This window comes from Cupressus sempervirens, chromosome 10 (genome assembly GCF_028749045.1).
Source record: "Cupressus sempervirens isolate cs-2001-9-10 chromosome 10, ASM2874904v1, whole genome shotgun sequence".
Lineage (NCBI taxonomy): Eukaryota > Viridiplantae > Streptophyta > Pinopsida > Cupressales > Cupressaceae > Cupressus > Cupressus sempervirens.
The window spans coordinates 81,321,879-81,341,204 of record NC_143127.1 but is presented as its reverse complement, the minus strand read 5'-3'; the positions used below and the strand labels follow the sequence as shown (position 1 = coordinate 81,341,204).

The following is a 19,326-nucleotide window of genomic DNA, read 5'->3' as shown; positions in this document are numbered from 1 at the left end:
AATTCTCTACTCTTGCAGTTTTCAATTGCTACATAGCAAGTAGTTGATTATGGTCTAACAATACTCAGTTGCTGTGTAACAAGTTTCAGTTGTTGCACAAGTTGGTAGACACAAACATACCCAATATTCATCTTAGTTTGACTAGTGTCTAGATCTGAAAGTTTGTACATCTGGTTTATTTTTAGTCTTATATGTACAACAATGGTCTCATACAAAGTCTGATTTTTGCATATTTGCTTTTTGTTATATTTTATATTACAATGGAGGTGGACTCTACCCCCCACATTCATGAATTCAAGAAAAATCAAGAATAAAATTGTCACAACTTGATGTTTATATTTACCATTCAGTTCACTATAAGCAATTCTAATTGCTAATATTTTAGGGTATAGTGTATTCATACTAAAATATATTTCCTCAAATCAAGTGTAAAATGACATTATTGAAATTATGAATATGACACTCTACAAGTTGAAATCTAACCTGTAAAGCTTCTGGCATGCGTCCATCTTTAGATCCTTTTACAAATTGGCATAAGTACCAAACACCAGCATTTGCAAAATCCTGAGAATATTTGTTTAAAAGTTATAAAATTAGAGCGCAGAAAACAAATGGTATATATTAGCACCTAATCCACTTACTTGACACAATTCAGTGGAATGCTTTAAACATACACAAATTGTATCACAAGTAATATTCAAAAGTTGTAAACAACATTCTGGCACAAATATCCATGTCGGTATAATCTCTTAAGCACGAAAAACAGAAGTTCCTATGCAACCCTAGAAAATGAAAACAAATTGCTATTTGCAAATGTGTTTACATCAGATTTGTTTCTGTACCTGCTTATCCTCTAGTGAGCCAATCTTTCCTTCCTGTTGAAGATATATAGAATTGCAAATATCAGCCTGATTCCTTCTAAACAACATAATCACTATAATGGAATATTTAATAATTGGTCAAACAATATTGTTGCATTGGTTAGATGATTACCAGACCAGAAACCATTTTCTGAATTGCATCAATATCAAATCCTATTTGAGAAATATCTTCACGGACTTCAACAACCTGCACAAATATGTGACATTCCAATAATTAACATTTGAAACTGATCTTCAATTCTTAGCTTGTGTATAATGAAATTATAGCAAGTAATGCGAAATGTAGGAGCTGAAATAGCACACAACAAACCTCATTCTTAATTAATTTAGATATTTCTTTCTGCTCGTCCATTTTCCCATCCAAATTCTCAATCCTCTGAGTCAGGTGCCTTTTTGTGGCCTGAATAATATGAACTATATTAATGACAATATAAACTTCCAAAAATCAAAGTTGACAGTGGCCATTTGACAAATAAAACACATTCAGAAAACAAGTTGAAAACCTACAGCAAGGGCTGTTGAAACTTGATCCAACTGTTTCGTCACACATTCAACAGCATTGGCCATGTTACGTTTGGTAACAAACATGACATCGGAAAAGGACCATCCCTGACAATTGGAAAAGGCAAGAGATAAATGATAATTATTAACACATGATTATAAATACTGGTCCTCTTATTTTTATCAAAGAAATAAAGACACATCTAAATATTGCCAATATATATACACAATGTAAATTGATGTATGTGCTGCCAGTATACAGTGGCTTACAAAATAAGCAAGTTACAGCATTCTAATACATATATATGATACAAATTATGCAAATGCATATTATTTGCAAGAGTACAGAACAACAACTGTATGGATTTCAAAACAGTTGTAAACTTAAACTACTGTCTGCATGCAACTTTTTTATTTAGTTTGAAGAGCCATTGTTATATGGCCAAACAATTCGAAATGCATGACAGGTGAGCCAATACCATGCATTCAATATATTATCTATTTCCAAATCCACAGAGAAAAGCAACCCATATCAAGAGAAAGCATTCCAAAGGATGTTATAATAGCATTCTGGAGATCACAAACAAGAATATTTGACACAAAACTCAAATAAAATACACCAGTGTCCAAGGGCTTGAGCTTAATTGGTTAACACATCGGGTATTCATTGTGGAGACCCAGTTCAATTTGCCATATGGACATCTAAAGTGGAATTCATAGTTGTTCTTCCATTGTTGGCTTTTAAAGAGGAGGTAGTTTCTAAATAAAAAGTGAGTTTTGAAGCAGTGACTTTTGGTCTTCCGTAAGTAATATTAATATCTGATGTATTTGTTTGTATGGAGGTTGTATTGATCTTATTTTGACACTCGCATGAGCAAGATATTTGTAACCAATAACCAATTCAGAGAAACAATGCACATTGTACAAAAAAAACACAAACCGTGAAGGACTTACTTTCCACCACATATAACAATATCCCATTGCCCCAAGAGCAGCAGCTGGCATCAAAAGAGATGATAGATTACCTGCAGATTCACAAAATAGACAGTATTAACTTACGTGTTAGATTGAGACAAACACAAAATTGGTATAGAGCTTAATCATTCTGGCAATCCAAAATGCAGAATCAGCTTGCAACATCAATATTAAAGTGATAGCCTGTCACTGTCTAAAGTCTGTATTTATAAGAGTAGAACGCATTGCCTAAATTTAAATTATTTTAGAAAATCTTACAGTGGTTGAAAATATCACAAATTCAATATCCAATAATTCAACACTGTACAACGTGTTACCTTCACACTAAAAATTTCATGATCTAGACACTCTAACAAAACAAAAATAAGTTATTGGCAATGGATTTGGACTTAAGGAGCAGCATGGACAAAGGTTAACATACCACTTTGACCAGAGCCACTCACAACTGTTATTGGCCTGGATGCAGCTAGCTGCCTTACTTCTTGTGCCAAACGACGTACCTGCACATGAAAACAATTTATTAACAGTAAAGACCAAAGAAATTGCATTTCAAATTTGATACTACGTGAGTCTTTACTATTCGGTTAGAAACTCATTGCCACATAACAAACACATCAGTAAGCATACAGGCTGCAATTGGCATATTAAGAAATTGGTTAAACCGAAAGATGTTGCCTGAAGATGGCAGGACAGAAGGGGCAGCAAGGTCGAGGAAATGCTGTATCATTTAAGGCATAAAAAAAGATTTAAAAATCATAAACCATTTAAGTTTGCCAACTCTGTGTCAATTGAAAATGGTGATCACTAGGCCATACAAGACAGATTAAATTTGAGATTGCCAATCAAAAGATAATGCAGGTTGAAGCATTAATAGGCTATTATAATCAAGCCCCCATCCAATAAGGATCACTCACAAAACATATTCAAAAAAAAAAATTGTATAAACAAAAAAGATCATACAACTCAAAACATATTAGCCATATTTTTCAAAACAACATAAGCTGCCAAGCCTTGAAATAAAGCTACTTAAAATGTATGGAATGCCTGAGTTTCATGAAAAAATATACATTAAAAACACAAATGAATATGAAAAGCTTCTCTATTTAAAAAGCTCTGTGGAAGGCTATGGGCTATCACCTTAATACTTCTCCCTGGTCTTTGTCACAAAGAAATCTCAGATTTAATAAGGTTTACAAAAAAATTATCTGTCCCCAGGATCCAGAAGTTGCACTGAGATTCGAAGACCAAGGAGTGTGTCGCATGCATACAGCAATTCAGTGGTGCTTATCCAGCTTATCCTAATAGTGCACGAAAACTCAAAAGTTTCCTGACCCAATGATAGATGTTGCAAGACTTTCTCCCACTGCCCAAAACTAATAAATATAGTTATACCGTTTTGACTTCACAATTTGCACACAATTTTTCTAGGTTTGTTTCATAAAGAAAAGTGTAATTGCAGTTTGTAGCTTTACATTTACGATTTGGAATGAATGTATTTACAAATATGCGGTTACAAAGAAAAGACAGTTAAAGAAATAAGCATGCTCAGCCTATTTATTCAAAGCAAATTATTCCTTACCCAACCCATCTAAGCAGAGTAGACCCTTTTCAAATTAACACCAAAGGTTTTCCCCTTGTCCGCACCCAGGGGCACAGAAGTAGACCCCATGATAATATATGGTTAACAAACACCAGATGTCCATCAGTCAAAATCTTAAGAGACATTCTAGGGATAGAATCTTGCATAGACAATAACAAAACTACTGGGAAAGACTGTTGCTTATAAAAAGAGAGGTCTCTCATGGTATCTAATTGAATAAGAAAAACACACCAACAAAAGCAATAAAACAACTAAAATGTATAATCAATGAAATAAAATATGTTATAATTTATTCTGCAGCATCATTGACCTACATTTGTAAACCTGTTTATATAAATATGATTTCATTCTTACTTTCTTCTCAGCTTGAGCTCATTTCTTAATGACTTTCTAAAACACTCCTATTATCTGGTAGGAATCTCCTTATAATAATTTTAAAATGTTTTTTATTTATTCTGAGATAATGAATAATCATACAACGTAAATTGAATATAAGCAAACTATTTCCTACATAAAATACTATGTGCATTGCGAATATTATAACCCCTTGTGAGACTCCCTGAAATTCAAAGGGTTCCTCGAAATGTCCTGAAAACAAATCTGTACATATAGAATCTTGTGGTGACACCATATTTCATACATGGCTTGTCTGTATATTCCATTATTTCTATCTGTGAAGTGTTTTATCAATTTGTTATTACTTATTATTGATTGTCGGTTCACTAGTCTATATTACATCGTAGATGTTATGTCTTAGTTTCATATGAAACCACTAAGTTCTAATTTGTAACATGACATATGATATTAAGTTTCCACAATCAATCTTGTTTCTAATCTATTTGGGAAAGGATATGGTATCAAAACAGTGAAAGGAGAGACCTTTGCCGCTTTTGTAGCTAAGGCCACAAACTGAGTCATTACATCAGGAAAGGATTTTGGGTATCTCAATCAAAAAACTTGGGAACACAAACTTTTGTGTTCTGCACGAGGAGGGGCCATTAGAGTACACACATCATCAAAAGTCACCCACTGTTTGAGCAAAGCCAGACTGAGTCCAATCAAAAGGAGAGGAAATCCTTCTTGAAAGTCATCATGGGGACTCCCAAGCTCTGTGACTTTTATGTTGGATCTAATCTGCACAGTGTAGAGAAACGCATATTTCCTATCTTAAATTACCTTGAAATGTTTAAGGATTAATGTCTAAGAGTTGAGTAAAGAATTCGTCAAGCTTCCATGTCCCAGACAGTGACTATTGCAAAAAAACATACATCCATGAACACCATTTTTCTCCAACTCAAGTAATTTATATTTTATATCTTTTCCTTTTATATTATTTTTGGAGCCAACAATTCAGCAATTTGCTTTTGCAAGTCATTAATAGCATCACAATAAAATCTATGACTGATGCTTGTAAGCAAAACGAATTTAATCCAGGCAACATAAAGGCCAAACGGATCATTATGTTCAATGTTTCTAATGAAGTTCAGCCTACTATCCAAGACTCGTCCACAGCCATAGATGCATTGCATTAGCTCAGGATAGTATATGAAATGAAGAATCAAAATCAGATCTTAAATTTGCAGTCATCTACACAGCCTAAAAATGAAGAATGGAGAACCGTTAGAATTCTTTCTCAAAAGGATTTCTCAATTGAGAGCATTGCTACAAGCTTTGGGTGAAACAACTGAGGATGTTGTCGTAGTGCACATTGTTTTGTGTGCACTACCTTCCAGATACATAGTGTTTGTGACGACTTTAAATGTCACAGAACACACAATTTTTGAGTCGTTAAATTTACTTCAGGAAGAAGAGTCTCTAAGCCAAGACCATGGTGAGGCACCGAAGAGGATCATGCAATAAACACAGACCATAAAGGGAAGAAGCCTGAGAAGCAGTTTGGTGGAACTCCCACATCTCGTAATTCATCTAGATCTCAAAAGCAGTGCCTAATATGTAAAAGGATTGGACATGATGTAAAATAAAGGTGTTACAACTCCTTAGCCAAAGAATTATCCAAGAAATGACATCGAAAGAAGCCATTTCAAAGTGACAATAGGCAATGCGACAGAAGGATAAACGAAAACAAAATGGAATGTTGTTGGAGGAGAAGACTCTTCAAAAAAGGAAGATGTGCTTGCAACACACACTATTGATATGTGGTGACTGATCAGGAATGTACTATACACATCTCATCGGTAATTTCTTGGGCCTATTTTATCTGTAATTTTGGGCCAACATGTTCTAATTAATTATAACCCTAAACTGGCAAAAATCTTCTATAAAAAAGGCATAGGGTTAGAAATTTCATAAGGTGTGATGCGATAATTGCTTCTTGTGGTAGTATTGAGTTGTAAGGGATTACGAATTGTAATCAAGTTGTAATCACTGGATAGTAATAATATTGGACTCGTTGTTCGGTGGACATAGCCTAGGGATTAGGTGAACCACGTTAAATCTTGGTGTCTTGTGTTCTCTTCTGTGCTATTTATTATTTCCTAATATTGGTTATATTTGCATGTAATTGATATTTCTGTCCATAATTAATCCTAACAAGTGGTGTCAGAGCAAGGTTGTCTTTTCAATTATCCTCTATAGGAAAGTCTCACGATTGAGTGGGAGTCTCATGGTTGAGTGAGAGCGATGGCAGATGAGGGTAATTTGAAGGTTGAGAAGTTTAATGGGCAGAACTTTTGTTAATGTTTAGCGTTAGAAGAAGCAAAACATGAATTAATTGATATTCTGAAACTACTGCTGATTTCATAACCACAGAGATATAAGCATGCATGCATGCATGCATGCATACATACATACATACATACATATATATATTAATGTACGTATACACATACATATGCTTACATCCCTGTAATAGTTCATGGATTAGCAGTAGTACTGAGATCATGTTATTGATTAATCGGCAAACTTCATAATGATCAGGGACTTATGTTTATCATGCCTTGTATCAGGTGTCAATACTTATCGTGCCTTGTTATTGTTATCGGGTGTTAATTCTGATCATGCCTTGTTATTGTTATCGGGCACTAACTTATGCTAAGGTTGGTTGTTATTTAAACTAACATGCCTCCGAAGAGGCATGTCTCTATGTGGCCCTTGGGCCATGTAGAGACATGACTCTTCGGAGTCATGTCTTTCACCCTTGTATATATGTGCATAAGCTGCCGCAGGGAAAGTATTAATCACATGGCATCCAAGTACCTGCAGTCAACGACAATATTCTATAAGCATCATTTTGTTATCACCATTGTTTCATTTGTTATACTGCACTTCATTGTTATAGTTACTGCTGAAGGAGAAGGATAAACAAATATACTACTAAGATCGCTGTCATAGAAGAGCAAAGACATTCTGCATTGTTCAAGTAAGATATTCTCTACAAGCATTTATTTGTAATTGTTTTATCTATCAGAGATCCACAATAATTAACAACTTTCAGTTATGGAAGATGCAAATGGAGGACTATCTTTATCAAAAGGATTTATGGAAGCCATTGGAAGGAAAAACCAAGAAATGAGGAACTATGACAGAAGAGGAATGGGAAATTTTAGACAGAAAGCCAATTGGAAAGCATTTGATTATGCCTAGCACCATAGGTGACGTTTAACATTACAAAAGCAAAGATGACAGAAGAGTTGATGCAAACCCTAACGAAATTGTATGAAAAGCCCTCTGCTTCAAATAAGGTATTTCTCATGAAGCGTTTATTTAATATGAAGATGGCAGAAGGTGGATCTGTTGCAGAACATTTAAATAAGTTTGATACTGTTATTAGTCACTTATCTTCTATGAATGTCAATTTTGATGAAAAAATTAGGCCTCTCTTGATTTTGTGTTCTATGCCGGAAAGTTGGAATGGCTTGGTAACGGCTGAGTAATTCTATTTTTGGATCTAATACCCTAAATGTGATTGATGTTATTCAAAGGGGAAGGGGTCTCAATTCAGAGGACCAAGAGATTGTTGGTACTGTGGGAAACCAGGGCATAAGAAGAAAGATTGTTGGACTCGAAAGAACAATTAAGGAGATAAACTAGAAGGGAACAAGGAGGCAAATGTTGTAAATAACAAATCCGAAGAGGATGCTTTCCTTCTTTACTGTTGTATATTTGATTAATAGAGGTCCCTCTAATCCTTTGGGGTGTGGTATTTCAAAGGAAGCATGGACTGGTACGAAGGTGAGTTATTCTTTTCTCAAAACCTTCGATTGTGAAGCATTTTCGCATATAGATTCTAAAAATAGAACCAAGCCGGAAGCTAAGTTAAAGAAATGTATATTTGTTGGATATGTCATTGATGAATTTGGTTATAGGCTTTGGGATTTTGAAAATTGTAAAATTGTAAGAAGTAGGGATGTCATATTCAATGAGAAAGTAGTGTACAAAGATTTGTTGCAATAGCATGAGAAGAAAGAAAATAATTATGTAGTGATGGGTGATACTCCAAAAGATGATGTTCCGACAGTTCCTCATGATCCACAACAACCGCAACAACATATACCACATACCCCAATACATGTTAGACTGTCAACAAGGCTGAGTAGACCTCTAGAAAGATTTTCTCCCTCTTTGTACTCTATTTTACTAACTGGTGCCGGTGAACCTAAATGTTATGATGAAGTTGGGTAGGTGGATACAAAGATTCAGTGGGAGTCCGCAATGAAAGAAGAAATGGACTCTTTGCTGAAAAAATAAGACTTGGGATTTATGTAAGTTGTCTGCAAGTAAAAGAGCTTTACAAAATAAATGGGTTTACAAGTTGAAATAAAAGGATGGAGATAAAAGGATTTGCACAGAAAAGGGCATTGATTTTGATGAGATATTCTCTCCTATTGTTAAAATGACTTCTATTTGCACTGTTTTAAGTATTGTAGCTACTGAAGATTTGCATTTGGAGCAACTTGATGTTAAAACAATCTTTTTTTATGGTGATTTGGATGAAGAGATCTATATGGCACAACCATGGGGATTTGAGGTCAAAGGTAAGGAGAACTTAGTGTGCAGATTGCAGAAAAGTTTATATGGCTTGAAGCAAAGCACCTCGGCAATGGTATCTGAAATATGACAGTTTTATGCATGAGCATAGATATAGTAGGTGTCATTCAGATCATTGTGTTTATTTTAAAAGGTTGGATGATGACAGCTTCATTGTTTTATGTTTATATGTTGATGATATCCATGTAGTTGGGTCTAACATTAATCGCATTAAGGGGTTAAAACAATAGTTAGCACATTCATTTGCTATGAAGGATTTGGAGGTAGCAAAACAAATCCTTGGCATGAAAAATTTGCAGAGATAGGAAAAATAGAAAATTGACATTATCTCAAGCTGATTATATTGAGGTGTTGCAACATTTCTCTATGGAGAATGCTAAAGCTGTCAACACACCTTTACTTGCTCATTTGAAGTTGACGAAGGAGACGTGTCAAAAGACACAAAAAGAGGAGGATAAGATGTCCAAGGTACCTTATGTTTCAATTGTAGGAAGTTTGATGTATGCTATGGTATGTAAAATTTCATGCCCAAAATACATGAGGCAAAAACACACGTTATTTTTTAATTTTTTTTAAAGTGTAATAATTAAATTCACTAAGTTCAATAGGTTTGTTTCACGGTTAAGTATAGGTACACTGAAAGACAAATACATGATCTCCTATCGATACCTTAAGTTTACAATTTAGTTTTGGAACACGTCATATAGGAATAGATTGTTAAACTTAAATGCTCATTGTTAAATCAATTAATTAAATTAAACAACAAATTTCATTTAATTAAAAGGCTTAACACCTTATTTGTTTTAATGAATCTCTTTTAAATTTTTACATCCTTAGAACAATAGTGAAACGTAATTTACAATAATGTTAAGACCTATTAACTTTAATCAATAATAATCCATTAGACGAAATATCAATTATAAGGCCAGATATTGCACATGCAGTGGGAGTTGTTAGCAGGTATATGAGTCATCCCAAAATTGAGCATTGGAATGCAGTCAAATGGATTCTCAAGTATTTGAGAGGAACATCCAGTATGTGTTTACACTTTGGGGGCTTTGCTACTAACTTACAGAGCTATATTAACTCGGATTTGGTAGAGGATATTGATACCAGGCAAAGTACTACAGGTTGTGTATTTACTGCTGGTGGAAAAGTTGTGAGCTAGGTTTCTCGATTACAAAAGGTTAATGCCTTATCCACTACAGAGGCAGAGTATGTTGTTGCTACAAAGGCAGCCAAGGAGATGATAGTAATAATATTGGACTCGTTGTAAGGGATTACAAATTGTAATTGCTTCTTGTGGCGGCATTGAGTTGTAAGGGATTACGGATTGTAATTAGGTTGTAATCACTAGATAGTAATAATATCGGACTTGTTGTTTGGAAAACGTAGCCCAACAATTGGGTTAGCCACGTTAAATTTTGGTGTCTTGTATTCTCTTTGTGTGGTTTATTATTTTCTAATATTGGTTATATTTGCATGTAATTGTTATTTCTGTTTGTGACTAGTCCTAACACACTTCAAAAGACAATTCACAATCAATTTATATTTGGTATGTAGACTCTAGTTCTACAAAGCGCATGATTGGACAGGAGAGGTTTCTACACATTGAAACCCCATCATGGTAAAGTTTTCTTGGGAGATAAGAGAACATATGACATCAAAGTTATTGGTGAAATCTCCTTGAGATTTGACATACGTAAGTGTAGGCTAACTAAAGTTGTATGTGTGTCTGGAATTACTTATGTTCTCTAATCTATCAACCAATTTTAGATCATAGCTTAAGGATTAAGTTTGATAGAACTAGTGTTACAAAGGTATGTCTCATCTGAAATACATATAAAAGTTCAAAGATCAGTGCACGTGCCTATAAAACTAGTAAAATGTTTAAGCTTAGCACAATTTATCTCAACAAAGCCTTGGTACCCAATGAAAGTGATCTCTCTGTGTTTTGGCATCACCCATAGGGTCATTTATTCTTAGCAACAGAGGCATAGTTAAATGGCTTCCCTCACTTGAGAAGCTGAATGCTATTTGTTGCAACTGTCTTACTGAAACAACATCAAGCACCAATCAGTCCTAGAGAGCATGGTGCAATCGAACCATTGCAGTTGGTGCATACCAATCTGTGTGGGCCCATGGCACCTAGTCGCAATGGATTCAAGTACTCTGAGTTTTTCACACAAGTTAAATGTGGATATATTGCTTGTAGCATAAAGATGATGCCTTTTCTTGTTTCAAAAAGTTTCACTCTTCTAGAGAAATATCATGTTTTGTCCTCCTGTCAAATCAAAGGGGAAATGCATTGTCATAGAATTCTCCACCTATATGAAGGAAAATGGAATCCAGGGTCAACTGGCTGCTGCATACACACCTTAGCAAAACTGAGTTGCTAAATGGTGTAGCCATATCATCACGGAGATGGTACATAGCACACTGAATAATTCTCATTGGAGACATGCACATTGGGCTAAAGTTGTTGATACAGCGGTTTATCTTTAGAGTCATATGCCAACAGAAAATGACGGCATCATACAATAAGTTATCTTTACAGTCATGCTCCAGCAGAAAGCTTGTGGCTATGGGATATGCACAGAAAGAAGTGATTACTATGAGGAAATGTTTGCTCCCACAACAAAGATTAAAGTCATCAAAATGATTTTTCTTTAGCTATACAATTTGGATGAAGTTATTTCAAATGGACATAAAGAGTGCATTTCTCAAAGAAGACATCAAAGAGGAACTTTTTATGACCGAAACAAAGTGATACACTGCACCTGGTATTGAAAAAAGGTATGCAAACTCTTTGAGTCCCTATGTGGCCTGAAGCAAGGTCCTTGAGCTTGGTATATTAAAATTAATGGACATTTACTACAACATAAATTTAGTAGGCACCCATTTGATTCGATGTTTATATAATGTCTATGATTGTATGACTCAAGGAACAAGGGGACATGATTGTTTTTGTAAATGTATATGTTTGTATGACAAATCTCAAGCTACTATGTTATTGTCTTGGCTTTAAGGTATGGTAATCTAATCGCAAAATTTCTATATCTCAAGGGAAATATGCCAAGACTCTACTTGAGAATTTCACAATGACAGATTCTAAACCCATGTCTACACCTATGGAATCAGAATTACAATTTTCTATCTCTGGTGCATTGTCTTCTATAAATGCAACTTCCCTATCAACATGTGATTGAAGGTTTGACTTACTCGACTTATATTAGACCAGATATGAGTTTTGTTGTTAATTATCTTTCAAGATTCATGAAAGAACCAAAGATGTGTCATTAGAAAGCAGCAAAACAGCTACTAAGATATATTCATTGTATAATGAAGCAAGGTTTAGAACCTAAAAGGAATGACTGTCATCTCTTATACACCTAAATACAAAGGAATTATAGACATGTTTACTCAACTAGGAATCAGCTGCAGCTGAGTGCTATCACTCGTAAATATATTACTATACCATGATTCTGTTGTGTGCCCATGTATTGCAAGGACATGTAAAGTAACTCTGAATTTCAGGGAATGGTACAGGTGTTAGATTGTGTCCATGGTATTTAGAATGTTTTCTTTCTTTTCTATGGGTCTGTTGGATGCACTTAAGTTTTTCAATTTTCATGGTTCTCTCTCTCTCTTCTATGGGTCTGTTGGATGCACTTAAGTTTTTCAATTTCCATGGTTCTCTCTCTCTCTCTCTCTCTCTCTCTCTCTCTCATGTGTGTGTATATATATATATATATATGAGCAAATTATTACTCTTATTCATAATGAAGCAACTCTGTCAAAAAAACACCAATGCGACAAGAAAATTACTCTAACTCATTTCAGAGACAATGAAAAGACCCGCTGTTTAATCCATTTTCACAAAAACTGATATCTTTGATTCTCTTCAAAGTACCTAATTTAAGCTTATTCAGAGCATAAACTATAAGCTATCAACACCAACCCATATTCCCAAAAGAAAGGCAAAGAACAAAACAGTTCATTATCTGTAAGCACAACAGTGATAAGTAATCAGTTCCAATATTATCAATTTTTCAGCATTCTGCCTTATTATTTTTTATAAGAACATCTGCCTCTACATCCCAGTGTGTTAGGTGAGGTAAGGCTTCACAAAGACAATTAAACTTAGCTTCTCCAAAAAACTGCAATTATCTTGAATTTAACACTCATCACCATTATTATCTTAGTGAGATGACCTTGCTCACTGGTGCAGTTGGCTACAAATTTTAACGTAAACTTGGAATAAAACTTATAGAATGCACCTGTGAAAGAAAAATTACAATCAAACCTAGGTGTGGAAAATTCATCCTTAAAGAGGTATTATAATAATATTGTATTCTTTAGCTTATGATGGTCATTGAAGTCTTTTAGGGTGTCTAGTTAGTTTATTTAGCCACTTTCTATTTATGTTTGTCAATTATTTAGTATAGTAACATTCTATTCTGACTATCGTTTTTGACTATTTCCATTATGGAAAGATCTTCATGTAACCCCTTATTTAAGGAGCCTTCATCTCCTTTGTAAATACATTGAATCTATCAATTACCTTTCAACAAGGCTGAAAATATCTCATATAGCACCACAGAGAGAAAAAAATATGCTAGAGCATATACCTTTTCACTCACCATTTTTCAAAAAAAATTAATTGTTTTGCTAACTTAATTTTTTTTGTCAATAAAAGTATCGATATTACTCAATAAACTTCAGCTTTACAGATACCTTGAGTAACAATAAAAATGCCAAATACCTGTGCTGCAAGAATAGCAGCAGTCTCAGAGTTGCCATTTGTCTCTCCAGTTTCATCTATCTTTGTTATCAGTCCCTGATAAAAGAGAACAAGAACAAAAACCATGAAATTACATATAAACATATACTTCAGTAATGTGACAGTAAAATAACAGATAACTACCATCAAAGGACATAACCATGACTAAAAAGTCTGATATAGCAAGGTTGCTGGGGTAAAAACCAGAATATCCTTTAAACTCCAAAGAGGAAAGTCCACAAGGTAAGTTGGTAAATATCCAAGTGTGTTAGAGATTTAAATCTGAGAATTCTTATGGGGGGTTCAAGTTGCAAAAAAATTATTAGATTTTTTGTCAACCACCAAATCAGCCCAAGATTGGTTGCAGGCTGTGTGAAGGATAATATTTGAGTTCCAAGACTTTTTTGAAGGCATCAAGAGGGCTGCAAGTAAGACATCTGCAGACTTTCAAAAGTCTGAAAATACAAGGGTTCAATATTTTTTTTGGAAAGTTCATACAAAATCATAAGTCATTAATCCTCGTTAGATTCCATTGCAGACTTTCTTAGAGGATTAAATCTGACTTCCAGGACCATTAACCAACTGAGAGAGTGTCAATTTTCAGACTAAGTCTGAAAACTTTCAAGGGTTGATTTTCTTCACAAAAAATAAGCTACAAAAAATTCCAATCCAGTCACGTCCAAGGTTCATTGCTGAGTGTTAGGGAGCTGTCCTTGCACGAAATACATCAAGTTTAGAGTGCAAAAGCATCCAAAACAGGTATGTTCCAGAAGTTGTCCTCAGAAATTAGAATTTCATATATTGATAAAAGGTGGTTTGTTGCTCATGTTTGGCTTATAATCTGATTTATAACTCGTGTTGGAATCTTTGTTCATTAGTTTAAGTGCATTTAACATGGTGTTAGGACTGATTGAATGATGTCTTCGCTCTTATTAACTGTAGTTCTTAGAAAATTAGAGTCTATAATCCGTTTTTGGTCATCTGAGGAGTGTGGTTTGCAAGATCTTGAAATCTAGTTATACATAGTGCATTCTAAGTCCTCAAACTCAATTTCACACTTTGTCTTCAGAACTTGGTGACTTCAAAAGTCTGATTTACTTGTGAATAATAATATTAAGCAAGGCAAGATTGATTTTAATGGCATTAATTGGGATGGAAACAAATTTCAAATTTAGATAAGATCCAACATTGCCTCGACTTTGCAAAATGAAAAAGTGTTTTAAAAATTAACCTTGAGTTTGCAAAATATGGATTGATTTTAAATATGAACTAACTAATTCTTCCATTGTGGCATTGATTTTAAAAAAGGGGCATTTAAAATTAATGAAAAATAATTCAAAAATGGCAATAAATTAAATATTTTCCAATCAACTTGAAGTTGTAAAGGGCCATAAATTGAATGAATTATTCCAAGGCCCTCACTTTTGCAAAATATAAATTAATTTCAACCAATGGAGAGCCAGCTAAAATTGATTTATTCAGGGAGTCTTTTAATTTAAATAATTAGCATCCATTTTAAATAAGGAAAATAACACTTTTTAATAATGCTAATTATTTTTGGATGTAAATCAGTCTAGAGAGGAGAGATGAGATTTGGAGTTGCATTACCCAATTAAATTTTGTTATTGAAAATTAAAATAGCAAGTTTGTGATGATTTTCCAAGTCTTATTGAAATTTTCATTTAAAATTTTACAATTATTTACAAGTGGTGGTTTACATTGCAAGTTAAGGTGATGAAGTGGTGTAGTGGCCTTTTTTCTGTTTGGTTCTTCGTTGCATTTGAATTTTCTCATTGGTTTGAAAGGCGGTGGCTTCTTCTACAAGTTCTCTCTTCTCATTGGCCCATTTGATGGAGCATCTTATCTAGTGGTTATGCCTGTTCTATTTTCTTATTGGCCCAAGAAGGCAATTTAATTTTTTAATAGGCCCACAAGGTGGTGCTTAATTGACAATCTTGGCCATTCATTGTATTTAAGCTCCTTATATAAAGGCCTTCTCACATCATTTGTAAAAGCAAGATATGTTGGAGAATATTTGTCAAAGTACTACCAAAATTGTTTTTTGTTCATTGTTGAGCTTGCATGGTGGATATATATGATCATTTTGGAGCATTGCATGGCTCTTTGCATCTCTCACTTAGATCAGGATTTCAGTTCATGTTAAGTAGCAGTTCAGTTGGATGGAAAAAAATGTGGGTGCTCACTTGATTGACTCAACAATTCTGGGCCACTAACCTCTTGCTGATTGTAATTGTGCCTTGTGTGGTAAACCGATGATTGAAAGCACTTAACTTGATATTCAATCTTTAGTTTGCATCCAATTGATGAGATCGGAGAGGAGACATTGATGCGATTACCATTTCTATAATCCTTAGAAGTTTCCACTAGATGGGTGAAGTCATTGCTTAAAAAAACATTTGGTAGAGTCCAAATCATTTGCAAGTTCTTGCATTCATAATGGGAAGTAGAACAAGAAGTTTATGCTTAAATTGAAGTGGAAATTAGTAAGTCAAAAGTTATATTTTCATTGCACATTGTGAAGCTAAATCTCTTAGTGCAAATAGTTGATATCCATTGAATGAATGCTAAGTACCCTAACTAATTACCAGCAAATCACATTATTTCATTGAGCGAGTATTCATAATGGAAGGAACCTTGAAGACATTGCATGATCTTAGATTGAAAGCTTAGCATGAAAGATGAACTTATTCAAGAGAGAGTTGGATATTTTTGGTGTTTCAATTTGAAACTCTAGGTATTTGATTTTGCATGTTGTAGTGGAATAAAGCTCACATCAACACATCCAAGGCTAGTATGGCTTCTACAATATAAAAGAATCTCATAATATGAATCTGACCCTCTAGTCTTCAATGCAGCCGGTAAGTAGTAGATCCATGTAGCTAAAGTGCGGCCAAATCATGCCATGAGGAATAAGCAAAGCTACGATGATAAGGGACAAGAAACAAATCTAGGTAGAAACAGTGTTTTAAGGGTAGCACTGCCTAGTTGATCTATTAGCTCCAATATCTTAAGTATCAAAATCTGAAGATCGGTTTATGTTCCCATCCCTTGACAAGCTGGAAAAAAGAGGTGATCAACATGAAGTGTCAACATCTAAAGGTAATTCCATGCTACTTGTTGCCTAGGTGAGCTGGAAAATTGAGGCGACTAAAAATGTGTCATGTCCCCTTCTCCACACTAGTGTTATGGTGCCAAGTTAATCTATCTCCACATCGGATAGATTAACGACATCAACTATCAGGATGCCTACCAGTCACGTCGGAGATTTTATTTTTAAGCACTCCAATTATTATATTAAAGTGTGTGGATAAAGTTACTTTATGTTATAAAGTCATTTACTTTATAAAGTGACTTAAATGACTATAGGACGAAAGTGTTGTTTAATACCACATCCCTTAATTCAATGTTTTTTCCTCACTTCAAGGTTATAAAATAAGGGACCTTGCATTGGGATTCACACATAAGAATTAATGAACTCAAATATTCTGAAGTTCCGATCACTTTGATGTGACTAGGCAAACTTTGAGGACGAAATCCCTCGAGTTGTTTAGGAAAATTGGACATCACCCCAATCCTTCCTCTTGGAAAATTAACAATACCAGGCAGAAATCAGCAAGATGAAATGTGCTACGAGTAAGTGCATTCTGGTTTCTTTTTCTACAGTGGAGTTTAATAAGGCACTTATAGTATATCAGATTAATCAGTTGGTAGACAGCAGAGGAGGAATGTTCAGACCCAATGCCATAGTTAGAATAAGCTAACAATTCTGGAATATTACATACCTTCCATGAAATATTGTATGGGTGGATTACTATCACAGGCTGAGATTATTACAGTGAGTGGTCATGGAATCTACAGCAAGCTCTCGTCAATCACTCGGTCGTGTTTGAGTGGGGTCAATTGCCAGTCGGATATGATAGACGTGTTCACCAGGAACAACATGGGTTGAGAATCATGGGGTGAGTTCGGGCCATAACCACGAAATCTGCATACGGAGCAGTTGTGTTATTTTCTCCACAGGTTGGAGCCTATTATTTCCTCGGCATGGGTTGTGATTCCATATTGCAGCCAGCATCAGGTTGGACGGGAATCAGAAAGGTCATCCGGGTTGTGTGCATGGAGCAGACCAAAACACTTTCACGGCATTCTCCTCGCATGGGTTTGTGCACTGTTTATAACTCTCCTTGCATTATTTTACTTGGTCAATGTGGGCAGGCCTGTTTATGAATCTTAGTGAGGCACATACTTATACTGTCATGAATGTATGGGCATAGTTTCTTAAATTTAATTTCAGTATTATTCCACTTGGTCAAGTTGAATACCATTCCATAGCCATTGTTTCAGCAAGATGTTGCGTACTGTATGCATAAATTCTGAAGGCCTATGATTTCATGGCAACTTTTTGTCGTAATACCTCATAGCTCAGATTTAAACTCATTTATCAGGACTAGCTGAGATTATTACAAAATGAGGGTTCTAGTGCCTCTAGACTCCCCCCACTCAAGAATTTGCAAGAGAGTGTGCTGACCTCATGAAGAAAAAGAGCCAAACACTGCTGGTCTGAATATCTAACAGAAGGATTTGCCTAAGTCCCTATGGAGGTAATTAAATCCTCCCTAAATGAGATAGTAAATGGAGCATATAACAACAAGGTGCTCTTGCAATGTCTCCTTTTGGGATGATCCAGGATCTTGCCCTAATATCACAAATTCAATTGAAATAATGAATGTAATATAGTCACATTACAATCTATTCTCCAACGAAAGGCTGCCTTGAGGTGCATGTTTGTTAGCAAGAAATGGGCAGCATCCTCATGTGCTAAGACAATGCAAGGATGGACATGGTTTATTGGGTTTTTCAATGAGCAAACTGGCCCTCTTCCAATGAAGGGGATCATAGATCTAAGATCATATTTCCATCATATCTTTGTTCATTCTAGTAGGTTATCCATTATAATAATTTTATTTGTTTATAAATTTGTGTTCCCTTATTTTGCAGTTCATTAAGCCTTTAGTTGCCCTCCTCCAAGTAGATGAGGAGAAGCCCAAGATGGGCTATATACGTTGTTCTGCAAGGAAATTTAATTTCTTTGAGCAGAATATATTCAAGGCAACTCAAACAACATTCCAAGCACGTAAAATTCTATTCAGGGCATAATCTAAGTTGACAAATTTTCACTTTTTTATGCTAATTTTGAAACTTGAAGTTGAATGACCAGACTGAATTGTTCTTATTCTTATTCAGATGCATGGTGGGAATAGTTTGGTGATAAGATGTCAAATCTTCAAAGGAATACAGTGTGTCTTGACCTGAACATATGATTCTTCAAGATGAAAACATAATTGGATTATGATTGAGCTCATATACCCCCAGAGAAAACTAATTGTCAACTAAACGTTGTATAATCGAGTTTACATTTATTATATTTTGTGCCTCTGTCAGAAGTAAATCATAAAAACCAACTTCTCTCCCAGCACTCTAGAGGAGGTTGACCCATTGTCAAATTAAATCATCCAGGCCAAGGATCCTGTCTTCAACAAGGATGATTTTTCATGGGT

General features: G+C 34.8%; 1 protein-coding gene across 5 annotated transcripts in view; it reads right to left on the bottom strand.

The window, feature by feature from the left end:
- LOC149532672 (uncharacterized) overlaps positions 1-19,326 on the bottom strand; it is a 71,981-nt gene that overhangs the window by 31,081 nt on the left and 21,574 nt on the right. For all 5 annotated transcript variants that reach the window (XR_016358162.1, XR_016358161.1, XR_016358160.1 and 2 more), the window contains 8 exons: positions 13,730-13,804; positions 2,779-2,857; positions 2,337-2,407; positions 1,389-1,490; positions 1,192-1,281; positions 994-1,068; positions 843-875; positions 484-564 (listed from right to left, as the gene is read on the bottom strand). Coding sequence is in view for 2 of the 5 variants with exons in the window: in XM_089807721.1 (XP_089663847.1) it covers positions 484-564; positions 843-875; positions 994-1,068; positions 1,192-1,281; positions 1,389-1,490; positions 2,337-2,407; positions 2,779-2,857; positions 13,730-13,804 (606 nt within the window). In the remaining 3 variants the exon portion in view is untranslated. The remainder of the gene's footprint in view (positions 1-483; positions 565-842; positions 876-993; positions 1,069-1,191; positions 1,282-1,388; positions 1,491-2,336; positions 2,408-2,778; positions 2,858-13,729; positions 13,805-19,326) is intronic.